Source organism: Panthera leo, chromosome A2 (genome assembly GCF_018350215.1).
Source record: "Panthera leo isolate Ple1 chromosome A2, P.leo_Ple1_pat1.1, whole genome shotgun sequence".
In the NCBI taxonomy this organism is placed as follows: domain Eukaryota; kingdom Metazoa; phylum Chordata; class Mammalia; order Carnivora; family Felidae; genus Panthera; species Panthera leo.
The window spans coordinates 15370236-15397254 of record NC_056680.1 but is presented as its reverse complement, the minus strand read 5'-3'; the positions used below and the strand labels follow the sequence as shown (position 1 = coordinate 15397254).

General features: G+C 45.7%; 1 protein-coding gene across 3 annotated transcripts in view; it reads right to left on the bottom strand.

Moving 5' to 3' along the window:
* Positions 1–27019, bottom strand: part of SACM1L (SAC1 like phosphatidylinositide phosphatase) — a 58710-nt gene that overhangs the window by 9071 nt on the left and 22620 nt on the right. For all 3 annotated transcript variants that reach the window (XM_042929075.1, XM_042929076.1, XM_042929077.1), the window contains 10 exons: positions 26451–26600; positions 23447–23506; positions 22493–22526; positions 16937–17038; positions 14116–14201; positions 13202–13288; positions 12638–12706; positions 7366–7445; positions 2940–3038; positions 81–219 (listed from right to left, as the gene is read on the bottom strand). In XM_042929075.1, the coding sequence (XP_042785009.1) occupies positions 81–219; positions 2940–3038; positions 7366–7445; positions 12638–12706; positions 13202–13288; positions 14116–14201; positions 16937–17038; positions 22493–22526; positions 23447–23506; positions 26451–26600 (906 nt within the window). The remainder of the gene's footprint in view (positions 1–80; positions 220–2939; positions 3039–7365; positions 7446–12637; positions 12707–13201; positions 13289–14115; positions 14202–16936; positions 17039–22492; positions 22527–23446; positions 23507–26450; positions 26601–27019) is intronic.

Sequence of the window (27019 nt, the reverse complement as noted above, 5' to 3'; positions counted from 1 at the left end):
CTGGTAACGATTTCGTCAATGTAGCTTCGCTACTTCGGGGCTGCACTGTTGACTTAACAGAAGGAAAAAAGCGTTTGCACCTGGAGCTGGGCCTGGAGCGAGCGGCGGGCCAGCAGGCTCTGGATCACGTTGGTCCTGTCCAGACAGTCCATGCAGTTGCTGCGGAACACGCCCTCCTGGCTTGCCACCACCATGCCGGCGGAGTCCACTAGAAAATAACTACAACATATTTGTATAAACACCCTCATAGCAAAGGCAGTCCGACGCACGAGCGCCCTGCTGCTGATGGTCTGCAACATTGTGGACAACTGGCAAATGAGAAGTTCGGAAGGGCAACGTGTGGCCCGGGGGGCGGGGGGGAGGGGGGTATTTGATTAGTACAGAGCAAAAAAAAAAAAGATGTCTGAAAAGCCGAGGCGAGACAGCCCCTGTCCAAACACGCACTGCGGCGCTGGAGGTCAGCTCGCGGAGACACGAACCCGGCAGGGCCGAGGGGCGTCCCCGAGGCCAGAGCAGACCCCCTCCGACACAGCTGTTCATCTACGTCCTGTAGATCAGACTTCTCGAAGCACGGTCCCTACACCGTCTGTATCGGAATTCCCTGAGCTGTTTTTTTTTTTTTTAAACCGAACGCACTTGGCCTCGAGATGAACTCAAGTCAGCATCTCTCAAGCAAAGGCTGGAAACTGTGCGTTAAGAATCCTGGGTTAAATATGCAAAAGGACGGAGTTTATAAAGTTCAATACGGTGTTACTTGAAAAATGAGGTTCCCTTTCTCCCCTTCACCACCCACATGTCCACCCCGGAGCCAATCACGGTTCTCAGTTCCTGTGTCTCATTCATTTTTAACAATTTCCTCAGATAATGCTCTGAACTCAAACTCTGGACAACGGGCAGCGTAGCGGGGAAGAGCGTGGACTCTGGCAGTGAGCCACGAGCTCCCCTTAGGCCACTCACTGGCTGTGTAACTTCAAGTCATTGCCCTGGTCTCTCAGAACCAAAGTTCTCACCCACAGGGTGGAGGGGACGGCACCCCTCCGGTCCCGACGGGATTGCATAACACACGCAGCGCTGAACGGAGCGTGTGGGACCGAGCAAACGATGAACACCACGAAGTGATCTCGTTGTAATTACTCCCCCAAACCGAAATGGAGCAGGGAAACGCAACAGACTCACCACAGGCCAAATCCAAATTATGACCTTAAAAATAAGGGCCTAAAAGAATGCGTTTAGGCTAAAAATCTACACGAGATTCACGCAGACTTGGTGAGGTTCGTTTAGAGCTGGTGTATATACACAGGTGTGCATGAGTGCACGTGGGTGTTAGCATGCTGTTAGTACTTACAGAGTATGTCCTGGGTATTTGATAAATACCATTTCTTAAACTACACACTAAGTCTATGAGGTAGGTATTATTATCTGCACTTTACAAACGGAGAAACCAAGGTTTGAAGACAACTGTCTTGGTCACATGGCTGATAAGAAGCAAACATTTCAAAACGAGACAGGTCACACCCCAAAGCCCAGATTCTTTCCACCTTCCCCAAAACCCCAGGAGAAAGTGTCCAGAGAGGCCCTGTGCAGGGCACTGGGGAAAGTTCCACTGTCCCTGTGGAACACAGAGCGCGGTGGGGGACAGACTCTGGCGTCTGTGTTTTCTCACACTCTTGTGGGGCAGTGATTCATGGGCGAGCCCCAGGAGCCACCTCCTCCGACAGCGTCCCAGGTCCGGCCAGTGTCACTGCAGCCCAATAATGGTGCACGTCAACTGCCCTTCACTAGCTGCTCATGACAAAACCGCATAGAAAACGAGCAGATTTAACTAACCGTCGCCGACTACTTAACAGGCATACGAAACATTTTTAAAAACTGAGAAATGCCTACACGACAGGTTTTACTGTGTTACTGTGGAACTGACACGAAAAAATGCATGGGGGTTGCCGGGGTCAGAAATATGCCCAGATGGAACAAAACGACAGAGCAGTCGACTTCGAGATCCCTTCTTCTGTCTTTAGAATCAGTAAAGATTGACCTATGCTTAGAGGACAGTAAACCCGTAGGCCGACACGGCAAATAACTTGCCAAACACGTTCGGAAAGTACCATGAAGTTATTCGGACCCTTTGAACTATTAGCCCTGCTCTCAAGACTTTATTTTAGGGAATCACCGAACAGAAGTGAGAATAGACACGCCCAGAGTGATTCGCTGCAGCACATGTTTTGTGGGGGGGAAGAGACAAGGAAACAAGCCAGGATGCCTAGGATGAAAAAGAACACTTAGCTGAGCCTGTAGGGTGACACGGGGGAGTACAGAAAAGCCGTCAAACACCATCATGACGAAGACCAGGTAGGGTAACGACGAAATATCAAAGTATCCGTGATGGAATGTTTAGTCAAAACAACGGAATATAAAATAGTGGTACGGTAGCTCCAATTAGGGAAACTCCGTAAATGTGGAAGCAGATTCATAAAAATGTGAAAATACCTGGCCTTGGGTTGTTTTTAAGAACCTAAAAAATAGGGGCGCCTGGGTGGCTCAGTCGGTGAAGCGGCCGACTTTGGCTCAGGTCATGATCTCACGGTCCGTGAGTTCGAGCCCCGCGTCGGGCTCTGTGCTGACAGCGCGGAGCCTGGAGCCTGCGTCCGATTCAGTGTCTCCCTCTCTCTCTCTGCCCCTCCCCTGCTCCTGCTCTGCCTCTCTCTGTCTCAAAAATAAATAAAAACATTAAAAAAAAAAAAAAAAAAAAAGAACCTAAAAATATTTTTAAGCCGCTAAGTCTCATCTTTCCAACAACAAAGGGACTAAAAACTAAGAGTCCAAACCAGCGTGGTCAACCCAGCACGCTGTGTTCGTAAGTCCACCAGACAATGTGTGCTAACCATGCTCCATCTACACGCGGACCTCCTCCCTCGACCTCCACGGGAAAAGATACAGCTTACCTTAGCTCATCCTGCATTTCTGCTACCTGGTCCATCAGAATACTCAGTCGGTCCCATCTCATATTTTTACATTCTTTATGGAAGTCGAAGGCAATGTATCTGCCGAAAGAAAAGATCCGCAGGTAATGAGCAAAGAGGAGTCATTTTTTCCTTCCGCCGTTACTATGTTCATAAGCTGACTTTCCTCTCTCTGTCTGAGCAGAGTGCTCCTCCTTCTCTCTCTCTCTCTCTCACACACACACACACACACACACACACACACACACGTATCTTCACATGTTCTTCTAGGGGCCCTCCGACAGGAGTATAGAAGTCCTGCAAATGCAGAAGTGAGCTCAGGCACAGCATCGGGTATATAGTATAAGGGAGCCTTGTCCAAATGAGTATGGAATACCCAGTGTATATTTATTCTCTACCCCGATGTACAAAGAATAGGGTCCTTTTTTTTTTTATCATTTTTCAAACAGATGAAAATGTTCAAAATGGTCCAGCTCAATTCCGTCCAAGGAGGATCAGACTGAGCGTCGGACTTGCCCTAGGGGTTGTGAGAGGAACACAGGCGGCATGGTCCCCAGGCTGGTTAGTTTCTGTTCATCGCTTTAACAAATCAAAGCATTCACTTCCTTTATCAGTATCTACACATCTCGCATAGATGTGGCAGAGAGAACCTTCTGTCAATGCGTCACGGGTCATTTTCGGTTCTCTGATATTTAATAGGCACAATTCTTTTTTCTTTTTTTTTTTTTTTTTAACGTTTTTTATTTATTTTTGGGACAGAGAGAGACAGAGCATGAACGGGGGAGGGGCAGAGAGAGAGGGAGACACAGAATCGGAAACAGGCTCCAGGCTCCGAGCCATCAGCCCAGAGCCTGATGCAGGGCTCGAACTCACGGACCGCGAGATCGTGACCTGGCTGAAGTTGGACGCTTAACCGACTGCGCCACCCAGGCGCCCCTAATAGGCACAATTCTTAAAGTCAGAACACTCTGACGGTGAAGGTGTCCTACCACGAGCTGGAAAATGTTGCCAACTGAGAGGGGGCAAAAAATCACGGACTAGTTCCTCAAAGTCAAGGGAGCCAGGAATCAAGTCAAGCCATAAAGCAAGAGGCCTGGAAGGGCATGATGTTCTGGTCCACAGAGTGAAATTCAGACGAGGCATATCCGCTCTCATGTGACCCCCGCTAAGTCCCAACAGACCAAAGGAGCGTCGGCGGAGCGTGGGCCTGTCCACACATCCAGGGAGACTCCCACCCCGGGGCGGTGTGGTTTCTTACTGCTTCAGTGGTTCTCCCACTGAGCGGAGAACGGCATCCTTAGAAATCAGTACAGTAACAGGGGCTAGCAAGCCAAGAGGCCACACTCTGAGAAGACTGGGCTGGCGGGGGTGGTTTCCGAAGGCAGCTCTCACAAGAGCGGCAGTGTGACAGTCACCTTTGGAGTGCTCCCACCCAGTGCTTGCTCCCACAAGCAACAGCCCTGCACCGGCTTCCAGGACTGAAGCAGCTCGCCAGCACCTCAATGCATTTGGATTCTTAAGCTTCCATCCTTCTAAAATCACATTTATATCCTCTAAGAATGAGCTGCACAGTTGTAGTTGGACAGTGAACGGTTTTAAATACATCATTTTGCTTCTGACCCCGACAGTCCAGCGGTTCTACTTCTTTCAAAGTTCTAGGAAGAAACCCTTAGAGACACATCACCTCGCACGGCTCATTTTCTTCCCACCCAGTTCCCGAAAGAAAAACTTCCCACTGCTAACGAGGCCCACCATTCCTCAGAAGGGCAAGTGTGTGACCTTTCTCCTTGGGTCACTCACAAATCCACCAACTTAATTTACTTAATTTACTCAAAGCAACAATCATTAAACAACTCAAAAGTGAGTAAGTCCAACAGACAAATGAGAGGGGACAGAAAGTCTACCATTTAATTTCACTTTGTAACAAACAGACTGCTTTTCTCTCCCTGCCAGAATACTTATCTACTAAATAAAAACTATACATATATAGTTTTTAACCTTTAATGTTTATTTTTGAGAGAGAGAGAGAGAGAGAGAGAGAGAGAGAGAGAATGTGAGCAGGCAAGGGGTAGAGAGAGAGGGAGACACAGAATCCGAAGCAGGCTCCAAGCTCTGAGCTGTCAGCACAGAGCCCAATGTGGGACTCGAACCCACGAATCTATAATATACATATGTATGTGTGTATATGTGTATATATATATGTATGTGTACATATATATATATGTGCGTGTGTGTGTATACATAAATATTATAAAATTATATGTTTCCTAAATTATATACTTTTTAACATGTTCCTCTGTCTGGTGGTGTTTAGAGCTCACGGGAGGGAAAAGACAATAGCTCTGGGAGTTCCCTCTTCAGGTGCGGGCAGTAGGTGCCCTCCAAGTTCCCCAGAACACCAAGGGCATAACCTAAGACTCTGACTTACGCCTCAAGTTCTCCAAGTCAGCCGCTGCTACGAACTCACGGAGGCAAGCAGGCCTGTGGAGGCCCTCTGGGGCAGAGGGCCCGCACAAGGGGTATGCCCAGGAGCCAGAAGTCAAACTTTTCCCAGAATATGCACGTTGGACTCCAAACCCAGAGACTGTAATTGCCCAGGTCTAAGGTACGTTTGAGTAAGTTCCTCTGAGGGCTGTGAGGCACACCCTGCTTAGGAACCCTCCTCGGAGTCCTTTGAAGGGGTTTAAGAAAGTTCTACTGTGAGAAGGCAGGAGTGTACGTGGAGTGTGTGTGGTGGGGGGAAGGAGGTCTGATGAATTTGCCAGAGCTTTGAGCTGGACAAAATACACTGAAAATCTTCCCCAAAGGTTCACTGTATCATTCTATTTTTGTGCATGTTTAAAACTGCTCATAGGTTAGGGGCACCTGGGTGGCTCAATCGGTTAAGCGTCCAACTTTGGCTCAGGTCATGATCTCGCAGTTTGTGAGTTTGAGCCCCACATCCGGCCCTCGGAGCCTGGAGCTGCTTCGGATTCTGTGTCTCCCCCCCTTCCCCCACCCCCCGCCTTCCCCACTCGTGCACGCATGCTCTCTCCCTCAAAAAAAAATAAACAAACATTGACGAAAATTAGGAAAATATTTCTCTTAGGCTAAAGACATTTCTCCCCAAATAACCCAATTCCATTTCTTTGGGGAAGTCTCCCCCCCACCCCATGCCTGTGACCATCTGCTACCACAGTACACGCCCCCCCTCCGGCCGTTTCTTGCTGCAGAAAAGCTCCAAATGGGCTCACCACCTTGCACCTTCCCACAGGGCAACTGCTGATGTTTCAGGACCCCCCTCTTTGCACAAGGCTGCACAGTCTGCAACTGCTGCCTGGTGACCTGCAGAGGCAAAGCCACTGCTCCGGACGAGGCCACCATGCAAGTGGACGTTTCTTCAACTCGGGTGGCGCTCAGGACCACAGACACCACACCAAGCAATCACGAGGAAGTGAAATTCGCGACCTCGTGGTCAGGCAACACAAAGCCTCAAGGAGGGGATTGTGATCAGGGACTAAACTTTCACAGAAGTACATTAAAATCTGACCGTTAAGAAGTTACTCTGCAATATCAATTATGCCAGAGAAAATTTCAAGCCAACGTAATCATGCTTTGATCTAGCACCGAAAAAAAAAAAAGGCAGAAATATGGAATACAGGTTTCCCCTGCCATCCAGAAGAAGGCTTCCTATGAAGGAGCCTAAAGTAGCAAAGGGCAGCCCCTGCTTTTCAGAAGTTCGCCTTATGCCCCAGGCCACGCTGTTTTACGGAAGACTTTCATCAGTAGGGTCGTGACTTCCTTGTAAAAGGGAAAACTCATCTTGGGATTTCTTTCTGTTGGCGAGCACAGGTACTAACAGGGCTCTTGTAAAAGCGAGATGGTGTAAAGGCAACTTCTGGGGGGCGGGGGACACCCGTGTGTCCAGTAAGAGCTACGAACTCGTGGATACAGTAGTCTCCCCTCGTCCACGGTTTCACTTTTCACGCATTTAGTCCCCTGCAACCAACTTCGGCCCGAAAGCCGACGGCCCTCCTTCTGACACTTGGTCAGGTCGGCACAACCTTCAGCGCCCTTCATCACGTGGGCACCTGGCATCTCACGGCGTCACAAGGAGCACGACCACAGCACAGCCAGATGTTCTGAGAGGCCACGTTCACGCAGCTTTTATGACAGCATATTGTTTTAACGATCTATTACTAGTTACCGGCATTTTCTGCTCTTAGTTAATCTCCTACCGTGCTATGTTACGTATCCAACTTTATCACAGGTATGCGTATGTAAGCACCCATGGGCTTCGGTGCCGCATGCGGGTTCAGGCATCCACTGGGGGGGGGGGGGGCGGGGATGGGGGGGATGGGGAGGGGCTGCAGGCCGTGTACGTGCACATCTGATCTGAAAAGACCTGCACAGATTTCTAGGGAGGTACCTGATCATTCCGCTCGCCAAGGAAGACACCATTGTTGCAAATGCCTGTTCCAGCGGTTTCTCTGAGCCCTTCTGGTTAACCTGTAAAAAAGCAAAAACACCACAGCTTTAAGTTCCTTTAATAGGGGAGAGTGAGATGGGCAAAACGGAGGACCGGGAAGCTCCAAGCTTCCATACTCTCACAGAAACACTGACACAACAGAAGCTAAGCCAACTCTGTAGGAGCTCTGGAAAACCAAACGTTTAAGAGGCAACTGAGCAAATGCCCAATCAGAAAGAAGCTCTCTTCAAAACTGGGGGACGGTTTTGTGCCATTTTTCCTTGCCCTCACCTCACCCCATCCCTGGGGCAGTGAGGGTCTCAATCTTAAGTGTTACGAAATGGCAACCAGGGGACGCCTGGGCGGCTCAGTCAGCTAAGCGCCCAGCTCTTGGTTTCCACTCTGCTCATGATCTCGCAGTTCATGAGTTCGAGTCCTGCGTCGGGCTCTGCACTGACGGTGTGAAGCCTGCTTGGGATTCTCTCTCTCCCTGTCTCTGCCCCTCCCCTGCTGCACTGTCTCTGCCTCTTTCAAGATAAATAAAAATAAATAAACTTCAAAAAAACGGCAACCAGGTTCTCAGTTCCCCTCCTCCAACCGGAGAGAGGACCAGCCCTTGTTTGCAAATCGCCCTGTGCGTTTTGTTCTGACCTGAAGGACTGGCCTGTTTGTCTCTGTCTCACGTAACCAGGAACACAAGCAGGAGGGAGGCAGAGGCTACAAGAGCGCCACGGGCCATCAGATGCCTCGAGCAGGGGGTTTTGGGAAACATAACAGAGACCATCTACAGCCTGAGAAAGAAGCTGGGGTGACGCTTTTTGAGAAATTAGGACCTTCCAAAGCAGCCAGGTAGGGGGAGGATTTTAGAGAGCCACGTGTACACCCAGGTGAGATGCACACTCACAAAGGCCCGAGAAGACCTAGGGACACAGCCCTCCCCTCAGACTGACCCCCCTGCGCTCGAGCAAGCCTGGGCAGCCAGCGGAAAACGGTTCCAGCACAGAACCAGTCTGCACAGTCCGGGAAACGGGCTGTTCTCTCTTTTTTGTTTTATTCTTTGTTTCAGTTCCCGGCATTCAAAGCAATCTCTGTCAAAACACTAGCTGAACACGAGCTAAAAGAACAGAGGCTTCAGTGAGCACACACAACAAGGGGATAGTCTTTTCAAAAATGGTTTGGACAGGTCTCAAAACAAATGGATTGCTACAGCCTTCAACAACTGAAAGGAAAACGAAAACAAAAACACCGTAAAACCCTGGGAGAGGAGAACCTGACTTCCAGAGTTACCACATTACAACCCACCCAGGGCCCAACTTTCAACAACAAAAACATCCAGGCACACACAAAAAATAGAAAAACAAGGCTTAGTCAGTGGAAAAGGATAAAATGACAGAAATCACCCCTGCAGAAGACTTATCAGAAAAAAGGTTAAAACAAGTATCTTAAATATGCTCAGAATTCAAGGAAAACAGGGAATGAAAGGAAACCAGGAAAACAGTATATGAATAAAATAAGATAACCAGTGAAGAAACACAAATTTCAAAGGAGCTAAACAGTAAGTCTAGAGCTGAAAAGTACAAAACGGAGACCAAACAGTCACGAGAGGAGTTCAAGAGCACATTTGCACGGGAGGAAAATCAAATCACACACTGGAAGACGAGACGTGGATGGAATAACCGAGTCTGAGCTGCAGACAGAGAAATGAATGGGGAAAAGTGAACAGTGCCCAGATGTCTGGGGACCGCCAGGGATAACACACCCATTATGGGGGTCCCAGAAGGAAAAGACAGAGAGAAAGGAGTAAAGATCTTTTTAAAGAGATCCATTTAAAGAGAAAAAATGGCCCCACATCTCCCAAATTTGATGAAAGACATAAATCTTCAAATCCAAGAAGATCACCCAATTCCAAGTATGCTAAGCCCAAAGAAACCCACGCTAAGCACATTATAATCAAACTACTGAAACACAGAGCGAGACCTGGAAAGCAACAAGAGGGAAGAGATGCATCCCAGACATGGGATTCTCAATACGATTACAGGTCAGTCTCTCTTCAGAAACCCTGGGGGCCACAAGGCAGGGGGATTGATATGTTTAAAGTACTGAAAGACGGGCTCCCGGTGGCTCAGTCGGTTAAGTGTCCGACTCTTGATCTCCGCTCAGGTCTTGAGCTCACGGTCCGTGAGTCTGAGCTCCTCCTAGGACTCCACACTGACAGCACACTGATAGAGTGGAGCCTGCTTGGGATTCTCTCTCTCCCTTTCTCTCTGCCCCTCCCCCACCACTTGTGCTCACGTACTCGCTCTCAAAATAAATAAATAAACTTTTATAAAGTACTGGAAGAAGAGACCCGGAGACCAAAAATTCTCTATGTGGCAAAACTGTCCTTCAAGAAATGCTAAAGGCGTCCCCTACAGGTTGAAATGAAAAAAACGTACAGAGCGGCCCGAAGCCACGGGAAGGCATTTAGATTTCCCACAAAGGTAAAGACAAAGACAAGTATAAAAGGCAGCCTTAATGGTCTGTATGTCTGGTTTTGTTTTGTTTTTTATATTCTACAGGACTTAGAAGTCAAATGCGTTAAAAGAAATTTATAAATCTATGTTACTGGGAACAAAAAGGAAACAGATGTAATGTGAGACATTAATAACATAAAGCGGAGGGACAAAGCTTTACAGGAGTAGAGTTTTGTAAGCAAACTGAAGTCAGGTTGGTATCAATTCAAATTAAATTATTATAACTTCATGACATTATATGTAATCCTCACGGTAACCAAAAAGAAAGTATCTGTAGAATATACACACAAAAAAAACGAGAAGGTAATCGAAATACAGAAGTACAAAAAACTTCAACACAAAAGAAGACAGTAATGGAGGGAGACAAGGGATAAAAAAAGACATACAAAAAACAGAGAGCAAAATGGCAGAAATAAGTCTTTACAAATAAGTAATTACTTTAAATATAAATGGGTTAACTCTCTAATCAAAAGGCACAGACAGAATGAATTAAAAAATCTTATCCAACCATATGCTGTACGAGACACTACTCACTTTAGATCAAAAGACACAAATTAGTTGAAAAGGAGAGGATGGAAAGATAGTTCGTGCAAACAGTAATCAAAACAGGGCAGGGGTGGCTCTATCAACATCAGATGAAATAGACTTTAAGTCAAAACCTGTTATAAGGACAAAGAAGAACTCTATATAGTGATAAAAGAGTCAATTCACCAAAAAGCTCAAACACACGAGATATATATGCACCAAACATCAGAGCCCAAAAACATGAAGGAACACTGAAAGAACTGAAGAGAGAAATAAACATGTCTGCAATAACACTTAGAGATTTCAACAGCTCCCTTTCAACAATGGATAGCACAACCAGACGGAAGATCGATAAGAAAACAGAGAAGCTAAACACCACAGACAAATCAGACCCAGCAAACAAACACTCCACCCAAAACACCACTGGAGATACATTTTTCTCAAGTGTGCATGCATGAACAGTTTCCAAGATAGATTATGTTTAGGCCACAAAACAAGTCTTAACTATGTTTAAAATAACTGTCATACAAAGTATGCTTTCTGATCACGGTGGAATGAAGCTAACCCTCATAACAAGGAAAACTAGAAATTTCATAAATACGTGGAAATTAAACAGCACACTCTTAAACACTACGTTAAGGAAGAAATCACAAGAGAAACTAAAAAATAACTGGAGACAACTGAAAATATACCAAAACTTATGAAATACAGCAAAAGCAGTATACCAAAGGAAATTTACAACTATAAACATACACATTAAAAAAATAAGACCTTATATCAAGGACTTCACCTTAAAGAACCAGAAAGAGATGAGCCAATGAAACTCAAAGCTAGCAAAGGGAAGCAAATAAAGATTAGAGCAGAGATAAATACAATCAAGTACAGAAAACCAGAGAGACACCATTGAAACCAAAATTTGGTTCTTTGAAAAGATCAACAACATTGACAAACTTTTAGCTATAATGACCAAGAAAAAAAAGAGAGACTCAACTTACTAAAATCAGGAATGATTCTAGTATATTACTACCAATTCTGAAGAAATAAAAAGGTTTATAAGAGAATTCTATGAGCATTTGTATGTCAATGAACTGGACAACTACATGAAATGGACACATTTCTGGAAACAATCTACCAAAACATTAATCTTGAAAAAACAAAATCTGAATAGACCTACAACTAGCAGTTCTCAAAAACAACCCAAAGAATGGGAGAAAATATTTGCAAAGCATCTCTACGAAGGGATTCGTTCCAGAATATATAAAGAACTACCGTAACTCAACAAAACAACAAAAACAACAACCTGATTAAAAGTGAGCAAAGTACTCGAGAAGATGCTTCTCCTAAGACCTACAAATGTCCAATATGCACATGAAAAGGTGCTCAATGTCATTAGTCACCAGAGAAATGCCAATCAAAACCACTATGACATAGCACTCCACCCCCATAAAGACGGTTATAATCAAAAAACAAAACAAATCCTGAAAAATCCAAGTGTTGGCAAGGATGTGGAGAAACTGGAATGCGGGTGCACTGCCGGTGGGAACGTAAAACGTGCAGCCACAGTCAAGAACAGGACGGCGGTTCCTTAAAACGTTAAACCTAGAACTATCATACAATCCGGCAATTCTATTTCCAGGTGCAGCCCTAAAAGGACTGAAAGCAGGAACTCAACTACGTACTTGCACACCAGGGTTCAGAGCAGCATTATTCACAATGGCTAAAATGCAGAAACAACCCCACGTCCATCCACAGATAAATGGGTAAACGAAATATGGTACATTCAATGGAGTGTCATTCAGTCTTGAAAAGGAATGAAATTTTGATACGTGCTGTAACATGGATAGACAGACCTTAAAAACATTAAGTCGGTAAAAGAAACAAGAGCCAAAGGAATAAATATTGTATGATCCACCTACGTGGGGTACCTAGAATAGGAAAATAGAGAGAGAGAGCAAGTACAACAGTTACCAGGGGCTGACGGGAGAAGGATCGTAGGAAGTTACTGTTTAATGGATACTGAGTTTCTGTTTGGTATGACGGAAACTTCCGGCAACGGTCAATTGTGATGGTTGCACAACACCGTAAAACACATTACGCCACTGAACTGCACACTTAAAAACAGTTATAATGATAGATGTTACATATTTGAAGATGTTTTTTGTTTTGTCCCCCCAAGAAACATGGAAGACACATACCAGATTGATTATTACTTGTTTTCCATAAATAATAACTTGTGAATCAAAATGCCTTTGGAAACCATCCATCTAGAAAGAAAAAAGGGTTACACACTTTACCAGATTATACTATAAGAACATTTATAAAATTTTTAAAGGATCTCCTTAAACGTCCTATTTGTATATTCAAGAGAATGGCACTACGATTGAGACCAGGTCCCCTAAATACCGTGTGATAAACTAACTCCAAGCCATTCAATTCTGAGCTGCAATACTATACTTTCGTTCTGCGCACAACGTCAAACAGAATACACTAGGTACTCGGAACAGCACGGAGCGGCAAATGTTATGAGAGCTCAAAAATCTAAATTTGCCATCCCGTTGGATCAGCTTGTTCTCTGCATTTCCAACAGGCCGTCCCTACAGCCTGTGGGTCAGAGGTTCACTGGGCCCCAGAACCCAGGAAAGAGGCGGCAGAGATGCTGAATTCCGACGTGCAAGAAATAAGTATGTGCTCCACATGCAAACTATGATGCCACTCAGCTCCTATTTTTAGCCAATGAAAAAAGCACAGAAGATACTCACATGATTTGCTACTTTGTTGATCAGCGGTAGCGGTTTGTACTTGAGATTTGGTCTTTGAGACCAGAAAAGTGGTATTGATCCTCGAGTCTAAAAGAAAAGAGAGAGAAATATGAAAATATGAAAATACACACACACACACACCTGTCTCCGCTAACTTACTGTCTCAGCTAACTTACTGTCAGGGGCGCGTGTGTGTCACTGACTACAAAGGAAAAAAAATTAAATACAACCTACAACCATGAAAGAGTCCGTGAACTTGCCTACTGCCCGAGTTCCTATTTTGTCGGAATGTATTCGGAAAGGACTTTTTCTCCTTGGTTTTATGTACCTGGTCCCTGGGCAGCAAACAGTTCTGTTTCCCCTAAACTCTAAAATAAATCAATTTATCTACAAGTAAAACTTAGTAAGTTAGGTCTTACAGAATATGGTATTATGATAAAACCAGAAAACTGCTGTATTCATTCCCCAATGAGTAGTTCATGAACCTGTGAATAGCCTGAGAGCCACTGCTGTTCCTCTGGAGCAGCAAATGACCCATGACCCCACAAGGAGACAACAAGAGACAGGCTGTCCCACGAAGAAGTGCAGGGTGGGAAAAGCCATCACACGGGCAGGGGCCCCATCACCAGCGCCTTGAAGTCTGGAGGGCGGGGCAGATAGGAGGCTCGCCTTCCGCCTTCGGTAACCTTTGAATCTCCTCCCCTCCCCTCTCCTTCGGGATTCAATTCAAGGGCAGGTGAGTGCCAGGTTAATGGAGTAGCTTGTACTGAGTGAACGTTTTCCACATTGTAGATGGTGCCGCTTTAAAAAGCAGCAAGGAGGAGGGCAACTTCAACAACAGCGCAGAAGATTACGATCCAAGCAAAAGCAGCAGCTGGCGGGCTGCCTCACAGACACATCCACTTGCCACTTGCCTGCACAAAAGAAGCCCTGCTGCCGTTGTAGTGCACAATTTGTTCTGTTTCTACAAAGTTGGCTGCATGGCCTTCAGAATCAATTCCTGAATTGGAAAAAAGTTAAAGTTAACGATACTTATGACGTAAGAAACACATCCAGTTTAACTTGGAAGGAATTAAGTCGACTCTAGTTAGTGAGAAAGTACTCGTAAAAATAAATTTCAGACATACACATGGTCCATGATCAGAAAGCTACCAGCGGCTCACTCCTTTGAACAGGCTTAAGGGGGGTATTAACGACCTATCAATAAACAGGTGAAGTGGGTCACTAATGTGTCAGTTGTTTGTACATACACAATTCCTCTAAAACAGCGTCCTTCAAACTTGAGAAATATTTTCAAGAAAAAACAAATTCTCTGGGGCACCTGGGTGGCTCAGTCAGTTGAGTGTCCAGCTTCGGCTCAGGTCGTGATCTCACAGTTTGTGAGTTCGAGCCCCATGTCGGATTCTGTGCTGACAGCTCAGAGTCTGAAGCCTGCTTCAGATTCTGTGTCTCTCCCTCTCTCTCTGTCCCTCCCCTGCTTACACTCTCTCTCTAAAAAATAAATAAATGTTAAAAAATTTTTTTTTAAAAATCAAATTTCCAAGGACCCCTGAAAGTATGTCCATAGATCCCAGTTTGAAAAAAACTATTTTGAAAGTTACAATAGCAAATGCAGATGTGGGTCATCAGGTTGACAGTATTTCATTGTAATAATGCAAAGGGTCCAACAAGCGTTTACAATGATTTTAATTATCAAAATGAAAACACAAAACCTGTATGGTGCCAGGACCCCTGTAACTTCATGAACATACCCACAAAGCCTAGTTTGAAAAGCATTGCTCCAAAGCGTTTAGTCTTGACATTAGTTAGTCCATCCGATTACCTGAAACCTTCCTGTACAATCCTGTTTACATACGCTATTTTCATTATGAAAAGCTTGTAAAGGCAACTTTCAAGCTAGTCCTGAACTCAAATTACCAAGTTATCATTAAGAAATCAAAAGATTTGGGGCGCCTGGGTGGCTCAGTCAGTTGGGCGTCCGACTTCGGCTCAGGTCATGATCTCACGGTTGGTGAGTTCGAGCCCCGCGTCGGGCTCTGTGCTGACAGCTCGGAGCCTGGAGCCTGCTTCAGATTCTGTGTCTCCCCCTCTCTCTGCCCCTCCCCTGCTCATGCTCAGTTTCTATCTCTCAATAATGAATAAACATTAAAAAAAATTTTTTTTTTAATCAATAGATTTTTAACCACCTCAGATATTTCTTAATATCCTATCGGATCTATTTTTAACCACCTCAGATATTTCTTAATGTCCCTTCTATTTGATCTATTTATCAAACAACATTTTGAGGTGAGGTAGCTGTTTTTGTTAATATTGATGGGGACAAAATTACTGAATCAAATTGGCAGTGAAATGCTTTCTCAACACTTTTTCTTAAGATTTTATTTTTCAGTAATCTCTACACCCAACACGGGGCTCGAACTCATGACCCCAAGATTAAGAGTCGCTTGCTCCACCGATGAGCCAGCCAGGCGTGCCTCCCGGCTTTTTCATTTTTTTTTTTTTTTTTTTTTTTTTTTAAGAACTCAATACCTGCTAAAATTACTTGTCAGAAGCATCGTATACTTGGTTCTTTCCGTAATTCCCATCAAGGAATATTTTTAGAAATGAGAGTGAGGTTGGTGTGCATGGAGGGGTTAGGGTGCAGGGAGGGAAGGAGAGAGACAGAAAGGGAGGCAGACCTTTATGAAAAGATTTCTAAGACATATAGATTTAAAAAACAGAAAAAAACAAGGTGCAAGAAAACGGGCAGAGCATACAATCAATGTCTATAAGAGGAGAAGGAGAACATACAACCGTAACAGCGTAAAAATGATCTGGAAGGATAAACAGGAACTAACAACTGATTGGCTGGTAGTGGAGGAATATCGAGTGGACGGGCTCAAAAAATGAGAAATGTTTTTTGCTGCATATATGCGTATACTTTTTGATACCTAAACTACGTGAATACATTACTTGCTCAAAATTTTTAATTCAACATACGTCTCCATCCAAAACAATCTACTCAGGAAGGAGTCGCTAACTCCAATTCTGGTTCTGCGATCTTGGCCAGGTCACTTACTAAGTGCCTTTCTTCTGCTATTTCACCCGTAATAAGGGAATAACCTTGACAACTTCCTGGCCTAAAACTTCTGCAATTTATCTAATGGTCCATAGGATTTCATTCCGATATAGCCTGGCCTATAAAAAAAAAAATAAATAAATAAGACGAGTCAGAGAAACTCCTTTTCGTAATGTCCCTAATTTTCAATGCAGCTTTTAAAAGCTTGGTTTAAGCAAATTAGCATGTTGCTACTACAAACCCTAGGGGCTAAAGGCTCCAAACGTAAATCTTTAAAGTTGCAGGCATAAGGTCAAAGGTCTAGCTTTATGCATGCAAAGGAGCCAAAAGCAATTAGGAGAAAATACTTTCTGACATGAGTTTAGGTTACTGAAAACTACTCAGAGTCCAGCTGGCTTTCAGACATCCGGCAAATAACAGGAACAATTCCTCTCAAAGCGGTAAGAAGCAGCCTACAGGGTCTCATTAACATCTCCGCTGTAACTACAGTAGCTGGGGTAAAGCCCAGAAGACCTACCTAATTATTATAATGAAGCAGGAGATAAATATTTAGTGAGGCTATCAAATGATGATGAAAACAGAATACAAAAGGTTACATTCGAGTCACCGTAGGACAAAACATTGATGAGGGATAGATACCACCCGGTACTGAATCACGCTGACAAAGTTAACCTCACCTCTTACATAATAGCGCACACCAGCTCTGAAACAACTCCTCCTCGAGATGAGAATCCAATCAAAGTATTTTCCGTTAATAGAACACGAGTGCATAGTAATAACTTAGCTCCATTAAGAAAAATATAACATTTATAGAAATCATATGCATTATTTCCAGGTGACATTTGAGTCTATTTACCCTAGCCAGAACGACTCCATCTTTAGGAGAAAAAAGGGTGAAAAATATGCATTCTTTTGGCGTTCTTCGTGAATATTCACGAGCCTTTAGCACTGTACTATTCAATTGTGAAGTTTGGTCAAGTCAGCAAGCCTAAATACAAGGACATACAGACAGTATGTTTAAGTGGTTCATTACACTGTTTCTATTTAAATGATATGATTTCCTTTCCCTGCTAGCCTCAGCCGCTTTCTAAAAGTAAAGTATTACCCACATCACCAAAAAACCTACCCTGAATGAAAAACCTAACTTTAAAATAGTTTTGCCTTCAAGTAAGAAATGGGGGAAAAAAAGGGGGGGAGGGGGGACCTGGCTACTGCAATTTGAAAGAAAAACAAAAATACGTCCTATTCGTTAATTACGAATATAAAGTACCCACAACGGTAAGCCCGTGAAGATTTACAGATCAAACTGTGAATGAAGGATTATCCACCAACACACTCTGACTCTACTTTTTCCTTAAAACAGGAAAAGTGAAACGGAAGATGGAAAGAGAGCAGCTCCCTCAAAAGCTTTTCCTAACATAAAAACTGTGTCCCCAACAAACCCAGCAATGGCCTGTGCCGGACACTCGCTCGCTCCCGCTCGGCCGTGCAGAGGCCTCCACCCCTGCAAACTCCCAAGGCACGGGCCTCTCCACCTCACGGCCAGGGTGAAGGAGCTTCTGGAGAGGGCGGACCTCTTCCGTTAAAACGGGGTTATTAGGAGATACAATAAAGAGAAAAAAATACACAGTGTATCGAGGTATTTACAAAAACAGCCGTGTCTGGGGAGCTACTGCCTCAGGGACAGAGGACTTGCGCTTGGGCTGAAGGAGATGGTCTGATGCTCTTCGTTCCTCATTATGAATGAAATGCCACTCACTGAACCGTATGCTTAGAATTGGCCAACATGGCCGATCGCGGTGAAGGATGTCTGAGCGTCACAAAAACCATCACATACACGCACACGCCCACCCACGCGTGTGCCCCCGGCACCCCCAAGCACCCAGAGCGGTCAGTCACCCCCCCTGCATCTAGCTCCCCTGCGTCCCGCCCTCCAAGTGAGGACCACCACCCACTCAGCCCATCACTCCCTCGCTGGTCTTTCTAGCTCTGCACCGAGCGATCCGTGGTTGAGGCGGATAGTTTTTAACCCTTCTCACATAAAAGGAACTCTCCTGCGTATGCTCTCCGGGCTCGCCGTATCTGTTCCACGACACGCGTGCGGCTCGCTTGCTGCTACGGCCGTGTTCCATCCACCGCGTGCCTACTGGCTGCACTGGCTCGTCCGTCCTACTGTCCAGGCCGCTTCCGGTTCTAGCTGGCATCGGTGGGGCGGCAAACGTCCCTGCATCCGGACGTGGGGACGGCACTGCCAGGCCACGGGCTATACTTGTCATCTGACTGTATCAGGAAGTGCCAAGTTCTCTAAAGGACGACTCTGACTCTTGGTCTCTACCAATGCTTCATCTGTCTGTACGGGTAACAGAAAGACAGGCTTCTTTCATCGTCTCAACGGCCTTATCTTCCTTTCTTCCTCATTTATTTGGGTTTGCCCCATGCTTCTTTTTTATAGGTAACACTTTCTTAACATGTAACTTGACTCAAATTATCTACAAATTTACCGTCCAACTTCAGAACAGTACCGAAACCCTGAGTCTAATTATCTGTTCCTTCTCCAACTCATCCAAGTATCTTCTTGCCCAGAAGTAAGCAGGCTCCGCGCTGCCAGCACAGACGTGAGACATGTCGAGCCTGACGTGGGGCTCGATCTCACGAACCACGAGCTCATGACCTGAGCCGAAATCAAGAGTTGGACACCTGAGACACGCAGGCACCCCTCCATCCTGCCTTAATTTCACCACCCGCGACCATGACTTAAGAACACATGGCCTGCTTATATTTGAGTTTTATAAAAAAGCACCACATTCTTGATAAACTTCAGCCCTTATTTCCACCAGTAGGTTCCCAAGATTCATGCTGGGACCGGGTGAGCTAGTAGTCCCCTCCTCCTCAGTGCCCTGCGCCATCTGTAAGGACCACACTACGAAAGCCCTAACTCTTCTTTGACGGAACTCACGTTAGGTTAGTAAGTGGTGCTGTGAACACTCCCGTAGACACCTCCTGGTATAAACCTACTGGGTAGGCATAGGGGAAGTTCTGGTAAGTTCACAAGAGAATGCCAAGTCACTTTCAAAATGATGGTACTGAGGGATACGAGCGGTATGAATTCCTAATGATTCATCCCTCTCTTTGACCTGATACCATCAGACGTTAACATTGACTCATCCTGAGCTCCCAATTCACTTTTCCTTAGAACCCACAGCACCGAAGAAGAATCCGAGGCAGTATTTATTCTTTCCCTCATTCACCCATTCCCTATTTCGGGCCAGGGCACAAAGATGAGTCAGACAGGAGCCTGCCCTTAGAGAACTAAGCGTAGCATAGAATACGACTGACTGCTTTATGAATCATTTCCTCTGATTACAAGACAAATCTACACACACTTTAGAAAATCCAGAGAGCACGGAAGAAACGAGAAAGTAAAAACCATACAGCATCTCATCACCATGATATAACTTCTACCACGTGAATACGTTTACTTCCTTCCGGTCTTTATCAGTGAGTTCCGCCCCGGGCCATCCACTGCCACTCGGGTGCCCATGCCACACTTTCTCAGCCTGCAACAATCCTCTCTTGTTCCACTCACACCACTGTTTCCTGTTCCTCTGGGGGAATGAGAGCCAGGCCCACGTGCTCCCACCACACCTGTCTGCCAACTAGCACCCGCGTACACACGTCTGCTTCCCATCCACAATGGCAGAGGGCCGGGGCACTAGCCTCCACCTGTCACACGCTCACGGACGTCACTGCAGCGTGTGACTGTGCTGTCACCTTCTTCCGTTTTCCCCTTCTCCAAATCCTTCTCGTCGGCAGCTGGTAACATCTCCCATTTGGGGAGGAGAGTGGGGGAAGCAGGTACGTAAGGTCCCTCTCGAATGCCCGTATTTGACCAACCAGCACCCGACGACCCCCGTGCCTGCAGACGGTCTTCTCACTTGCTTCGGGGACCCCGCGCTCACTTGCGTGGTCCCCTCTTCCTCACTGGCCTTGGCTGCTTCCTTTTCATTTCTCCCGCCCTTCGCGCTCCCTCACACTGACGCCCCCACTCCACAGGCCCTTTGTGCTCACTGAGGCCTACAGTCCGTGGCTCTAGCATTTCCTCGCTCTCTAGAACTCCCTTCAGGCCACCTTCTCTGTTTCTCCAAGACCTTTTCTCTTCTCTATGCGTATTCCTTCGATGAGCTCATCAGCCTTGTGGCTTTTTAAATGCCGTCTGTGCCCAGAGGACTGTCAAATTTACATCTCCAACGTGAACTTCCCTCGCAGAGGCCAGTCCCTGAATTCATCTGCTTCCATGACACCCCTACTTAGAAGCCACACAGACCTCAAGCTCAGCGCGTCCCAGTGGGACTCCGGACCCTCTGGCCTCCCTCCCGCCTCCAGGCTCTTCCACACTCCAGAGGAGGGCTCCCTTCCACTTACTCTGGCCATGGACCTCGGATTCATGCTAAACCCCCTTCTTGCATTCCCCACGTACAATTTGTCAGAAGGTTCTAGAACCTGGCCACCTCCACCAGTGTCACTGCTACCGTCCTGGTCCCGGGTACCACGACCTCTCACACCTGGATTACTGCAACTGGCTCCCAATTATCCCCTGTATCCTCCCATGGCCGCCTTTGGCCTGTTCTCTGTCTCCGTCGCAGTGACCGTCTCACCATGCCAGTCCTCTCGGCGAACCCCAAGTTTCTTGCCACGGTTACAGTGCAAAACCCACAAGGCCGGGCATAACCTGGATTCGGCTCCTCCCCTGAGTGGCTCCCACCTCCCCCTTTCCTGCCTCCAGGCCTGTGTTCCCGCCTATCTCTCTCCATGCATGTCAAACACTGAAACTGCATTCAACAAAGGCGAATTTAAAGCTTTAGATTTAAAGCTAAATAAGCGGATAGGCTGTTTCTAAAATCACCCAGAAAAAGTAATCTCATCTGATATTGCTGTCCATCTGTCCATTCACAATCTCATTTTAGAAACACACACACACACACACACACACACACACACACACACACACACACACCTGTCCCAAACCCCTAAAAGCACTACCTAGATATGTTGTTTATTTTAGTTTTAGGAGAACTTAGAAATATTCCGGGGAAGGGGAGGGGGCACAGACACCGAGTAAACAAGAGCTTTTATCCCCAGAGTTTCTGATTTTTATTCTCCCACAACTGTGAAAAATGTTTCCTCCAAACTTTTTCTGCTTTAAGTATAACAAGAATAATTTAAAGACATCATGTTAACGTAATGAGCATATAAACCCCAGACTGTTTCCTTAGTAAACTTCTTGGGGGTACCTGATACAAAGATCACCTCCATTTCTGCAGGGAAATCACAGCGCTGACTATGGGCACTCAGTGGCAGACCTCTCCTTTAACGGCAGCTCACTCTGCTTCCCTATTTTAATCCTGATGTCGCTGGTAAGTTTTTAAAGTGAACCAACAGGGTGTCCGGGTGGCGCAGTCGGTTGAGAGTTAAGCCGACTCTTGATCTTGGCTCAGGGCATGATTTTGCTGTTCCTGCTACTGAACCCTACATCGGGCTCTGCGCTGACAGGGCGGGGCCTGCTTGGGTTCCTCTCTCTCTGCCCTTGCCCCGTGAGCACACACTATCTCTCTCTCAAAATAAGTAAATATTAAAAAAATATAAAATGAACTTACAATTGGATAATCATGATTAATTCTGCATGTGCGCAGACCTTCCCCAGTGAGCATTATTCTTTGTGTAGCAACTATTCTCACAGATTCATCATTTCACATAACCAATATAATTTTTCATGTTCGTTCTCCTCTCCACATCGCTGGTCACCCTAGTTCCTCAATCTAACTTTTTTAAGGGGAAGGGGAAGTCTTCCTTTTAATAGCCAGGCTCAAACTACTCTTTGAACTACTTCGTTTATTGGGACAAAATCGAAGACAAAATCGAATGAAGGCAAAACAAAGTGTGCGTACTCCTTCTTTAAACCGCCAGCCCCAGAATTCTTGAACAGAGAGAATAATTCAGTCTAAAGAGCTCATTAGAAAAAAAAAAAAAGAAAAAAAGGAAGGGGACCCATGTATAACCACTATTCTAAGATTTTTTTTATGTTAATGGCGGTTTGATTTTGTTATCAAAAGCAATTTCGATTAATCCCAAAATGCTTTCCTCATACAACTGGGATTGTTCCTAAATCTGCCCCATGAAAAATACTGACATAAAGACTGCCACATTAACCGAGGAGCGACGCTATGTAAGGATACAGCCATGTAACACGGGAAGAGCAAACCGGTGGACCTGAAATGAAGAGACACATTACATTTAGGAATAAATATGCTTTCAAAATAAACAAAAAGGTGCCACATAAAATATTTTCATACTATACAAAAATATTTGCACGTCACGGAGGTAACATGCAAATACAACCAGGTATGAAGCTTAGGGATAACTTTCTATTTAAAGAAAAAAAATGTCTCTAATGTCCCCTTGTCTTTTCAATTAAAAAACATTTAAGAACGTGATACGATCATTTGGGCCTAAGTGTTCAGATTCTGGAACGTTAAAAAGCTACGTGAAGCTGCAGGAGGTTTATCCCCCGTCCCGTCCTTTTTGCTGAGGACGACTGGACTGCTCCAGGGAAAAGAGACACCCCTGCTAACTGCTGGAAGCTCATACGCCTCTTCCAAAAAAGCACAGCAAATGCCAAGAAGCAAAAACACTGGGCAAACCTATGTACCCAGATTCAATATGCTATGCTTCCTGGCTGGGCTTCCCCGTTCACGCCGCATGTGCACGAACGAAGGACAGAGGAAGGTGACATCTGTGCGTGTCTCTCCTGGATGACTGAAGACCAACGCAGAGCTCTCACTTTCCCAGGGACCTCCTGGGGCCCCTCACTTCCCATCACTCACCCACCAAGGCCCATTCTCTCTCTCTCTCTCTCTCTCTCTCTCTCTCTCCCTTACTCATAGAAAGCAATGCATTTTTATGCAAGTATTTTTTCTCTTTTAAGGCTTCTGTAGGAGATCAGAGTAAATTAACTGGGCTTCTTCAAACCAGAAAATGGGAGGGGGTAGACCTGGCAAAGGCTGTAAGTTATAAAGTGAGTTCAATGAGAAGTGTTGACTAAAATCCCTAGTGATTAGGCAGCCATTTTGTAATACGTATTCAATTAAAACTTGGACTACGACAAGCAGGTTTCATCTAGCAGACCTCACCTCTGGCTGCGCAGAAAGTTCTCTTAGAAGATGACCATTCCATACAAACCGCTGATCTGCCTGAGAGAGAAGATTTAAAATTAATAAAATGTCTCCTGCCAACCTGAGTTTCGACGGAGAGAAAACTATGAAACGATCTATGTCTCCACCTGGTGGCTACACGCAGGTCTCGTTGACCGGCCAAGCAGAACCTCCCCTCAAATCCGCCCCTCCTCGGGGTATCTCAGGTCTCCCCGGCTCAGGCCAGTGATGCGGGCCCAGAGAAAAACGCATGCGTCCTCTGGAATCTGTCCTTCTCTTACCTGTAGTCAACTGCCAAGTCCTCCTAAATCTCCTTCCAAATCCACCCTATCTCCTGCATCTCTGCTCCCACTGCCCTGGCCAACACTTGACTCCAATCTAACCACCACAACAGCCTCCCCCACCCCACCTCCAGCCTCAGCCTTGCCCTCCCCACCCTTCCCTCCGCATGCTGCCGGGCAGGAGCTCTCGAATGGGACCCGTCTCCTGGCTGCTGGGAATCCTTCAGATTCCCAGCTCGCTGTCCCCTGAAGAACAAACCTCTGCCAGCCCCTCCGTCAACTCCCTGAGGGCATCTCTGGCCACTCTTTCAAACGATAACTGCAAAAGAGGTCCCCTCAGCAACGCAGTGGATTAACTGATTCTCTCCATTCTCTTTACAAAACACAGCGCTGGCACTGTCCCTGCCCCTCTACAACCGAGTCCCCGGGAGGTGGGAGGTGGGGGTGGGGGGCTCTGGCAGTCAGCCGCACCCAGCCTCGCTCAGCACACACCTCCCAGGTTCAGGCGTGTGCCCCGATCGCCGTGTGCCCGCTGTACCTGTTATTCATCGTTACAGAATTAACTAAATGTCTTACACATCAAGGAAATAGGGCTTAAGAACAAACTACTTTTTATAGATGTACAGCTGAACGATATGGAATTGAAAGTGGTAAAAGGCAAGCTGCTAAAATAATGCTGCTGTTGGATCCAGAGGGGCGGCAGGTAGAGAAACAGAATCTACAGGATTCTGCCAACGGATCACTCTGCGGGTGTCCGAATCTTTACAGACTCAAACTGGAAAGTGTTAAGGATGTACTTTACGCAGGAGTCGAGGAACCCCAAATGAAGAAAAGCTTATAGTCCTATATCAAAAAATGGACCAGGGTAAAATTTTATGTTTTAAGTTAGATACAATGTTTAAGGTCTACATGGTTCATTTGTCACTCTCACGATTTCCTGCGTTGACTTTAACGGACTCTGAGTAGCTGACAAGTTCACTTCCCAACAAGTGAGATGGCTTCCCTCTCAGTTTCGCAACAGTACCGCCACCATCCCCGCCTGGAACCCTCCCTCTCCCGCTGTCCCCTGACCAACAAGGCCTATTCAGCAATTCAGCGTCAGCTCAAGAGTACCTTCCTTTGCAGTCATCCCCAACTACCCCAGACCCAGGGAGACCCACGTTTCCCTCGGAAGCCACCCCATTTGGGTACATGGCTCCATGACAGCTATGGTTCCTTGTTCTGTGACTGCCCGGACCTGTGCTTCCCCAGGAGACTGCAGGCTCCCATAAGGGGCCGTCCTTTTCCCTCTGTGTCCCCACTGGCTGGTACAGTGCCTGGTACACAGCAGGTATCCCAGAAACATTTGATAAACAGATGGAGAATGTGACAGAGCAACTCCTTCTAAAAGCAACAGCCTCTGTGGTTAAAAGCCAAATTTCACGATTGCTTAGCTTACATCTGAATTTGCATCCAAGCCTACATACGATTTTACTAGATTAGAATATAATATCTTAGAAGAACCAACTAAAGTACTGATTTAGGCTGAACTATATGAAATTATCATTTTTATTGGTCAAAAATGATCAATTACTGGCAATTTCATATGGTCTAACCTAACAGGTAAGACAGCAACCTTTTAAATTCTGTCTGCTCCCTAAACACATCTAAGGTTTATTAATAAAAAAGAAAAAAAAAAAATCAAGGCAGCAATTATCCAGGTTCCTGAAGAGCAGGAATTTTAGGTTGATATCATTTGAGACCTACTTTTAAAGATACACTCAGGTTAAAAAATTAAAGGCAGGGCGCCTGGGTGGCTCAGTCGGTTAAGTGTCCGACTCTTGATTCTGGCTCAGGTCATGATCTCATGATTCGTGGGATCAAGCCCCACGTCAGGCTCTATGTGGAAAGCACAGAGCCTACTTGGGATTCTCTCTCTCTCTCTCTCTCTCTGCCCCCCCCCCCCCCATGTACGCACTCTCAAAGCAAACATTAAAAAAGAATTTTTTTTAAAAAGGCAAAACAACAAAAAACTCCACCTTAAAAAGGTATTTTTCAAGCTCTTAAATCAGTAAGTTCTTACTTTTCTAGTTGCAAAAACTGCAAATGACAGCACTACAGAAAGAACACTGCCTGCTGGAACATTAACTTTTTAATACAATTATGTTGTTAACATGAACAACCGTTCTACTAGCCAACACTGAGAGCCAGGAAACTACCAACTTGTCTGTTTAGACTGGATTTCTGAATACTTTACACCGGTGGTTCTCAATCCTGTCTGCGTAACACGTTCAGATTCTGGGATCCCGACTTTGCTATTGTGATGGATACTGAGAACGTGGTATGTTTTCAACCCCACACAGGATCCTGAAACAGCCAGGATTGAGAAAAATCAATAAGCACTTTTATGGATGAAATAGAGATATGCCCCTTAAAAAAAAAAAACACCCCAAGGGGCACCTGAGTGACTCAGCTGGTTGAGCATCTGGCTCTTGATTTCGGCTCAGGCCACGATCCCAGGATCATGGGACCTAGCCCTCTGTGGGGCTCTGCGCTGTTAGCTGGAAGTTTCTCTCTCTCTCTCTGCCCCTCCCCCACTTGTGCTCACTTTCTCTCTCTCTCAAAATAAACATTTTTTAAAAAAGAAAAGAACTCAAAAAATAAAAATAAACACATTTTTAAGAACCCTAAAATAAGTAAACATAACTGAAGACAAAGCTTACCCTTTCCAAAAGACTCATTTCTTGGAATTCTGGGCTCGTGTTGGACAGCCGCTGCAAGGTGTGGGTCAAATCATATGTCGTTGAGAAGTAAAACCCATCCACATTCAGGACATGGTTTAACATCGCTAGGAAAGTTTTATTATCTTGTAACTATAAACAAAAGGAAGAAATATATCAGTCTGTCTCATACTTGAAAAGGAATCTGCCAGAAACATTAAGTGCGGCCCTGTTAACTGTCACCGGCGTAAGGACTGGCAGGGAGGACGATGCTCACCGTCCCCCAGGACTGAGGCCACTTCCTGACACGGAGGAAGTTCGATAAACAGCATAGGCTGTTGTTACCTTAGATGACTGGGTCGAACTCCTGCCCTCGGTATCCTTCAGTCTTTACTCTAAAGGGCACAAGTTATTTTAACACAACACCACCGCCTCAGGTTATGACCTCCTGCCAGACTTTTTGGAGACAGATTCTTCCCTCTTCGTAACACCCCTGCTGGGCTAGTGTTATTACCCTCATTTGACAAATGAAAAACATAAACTCACGAGAGGCCAAATAACACAGCGAGTAA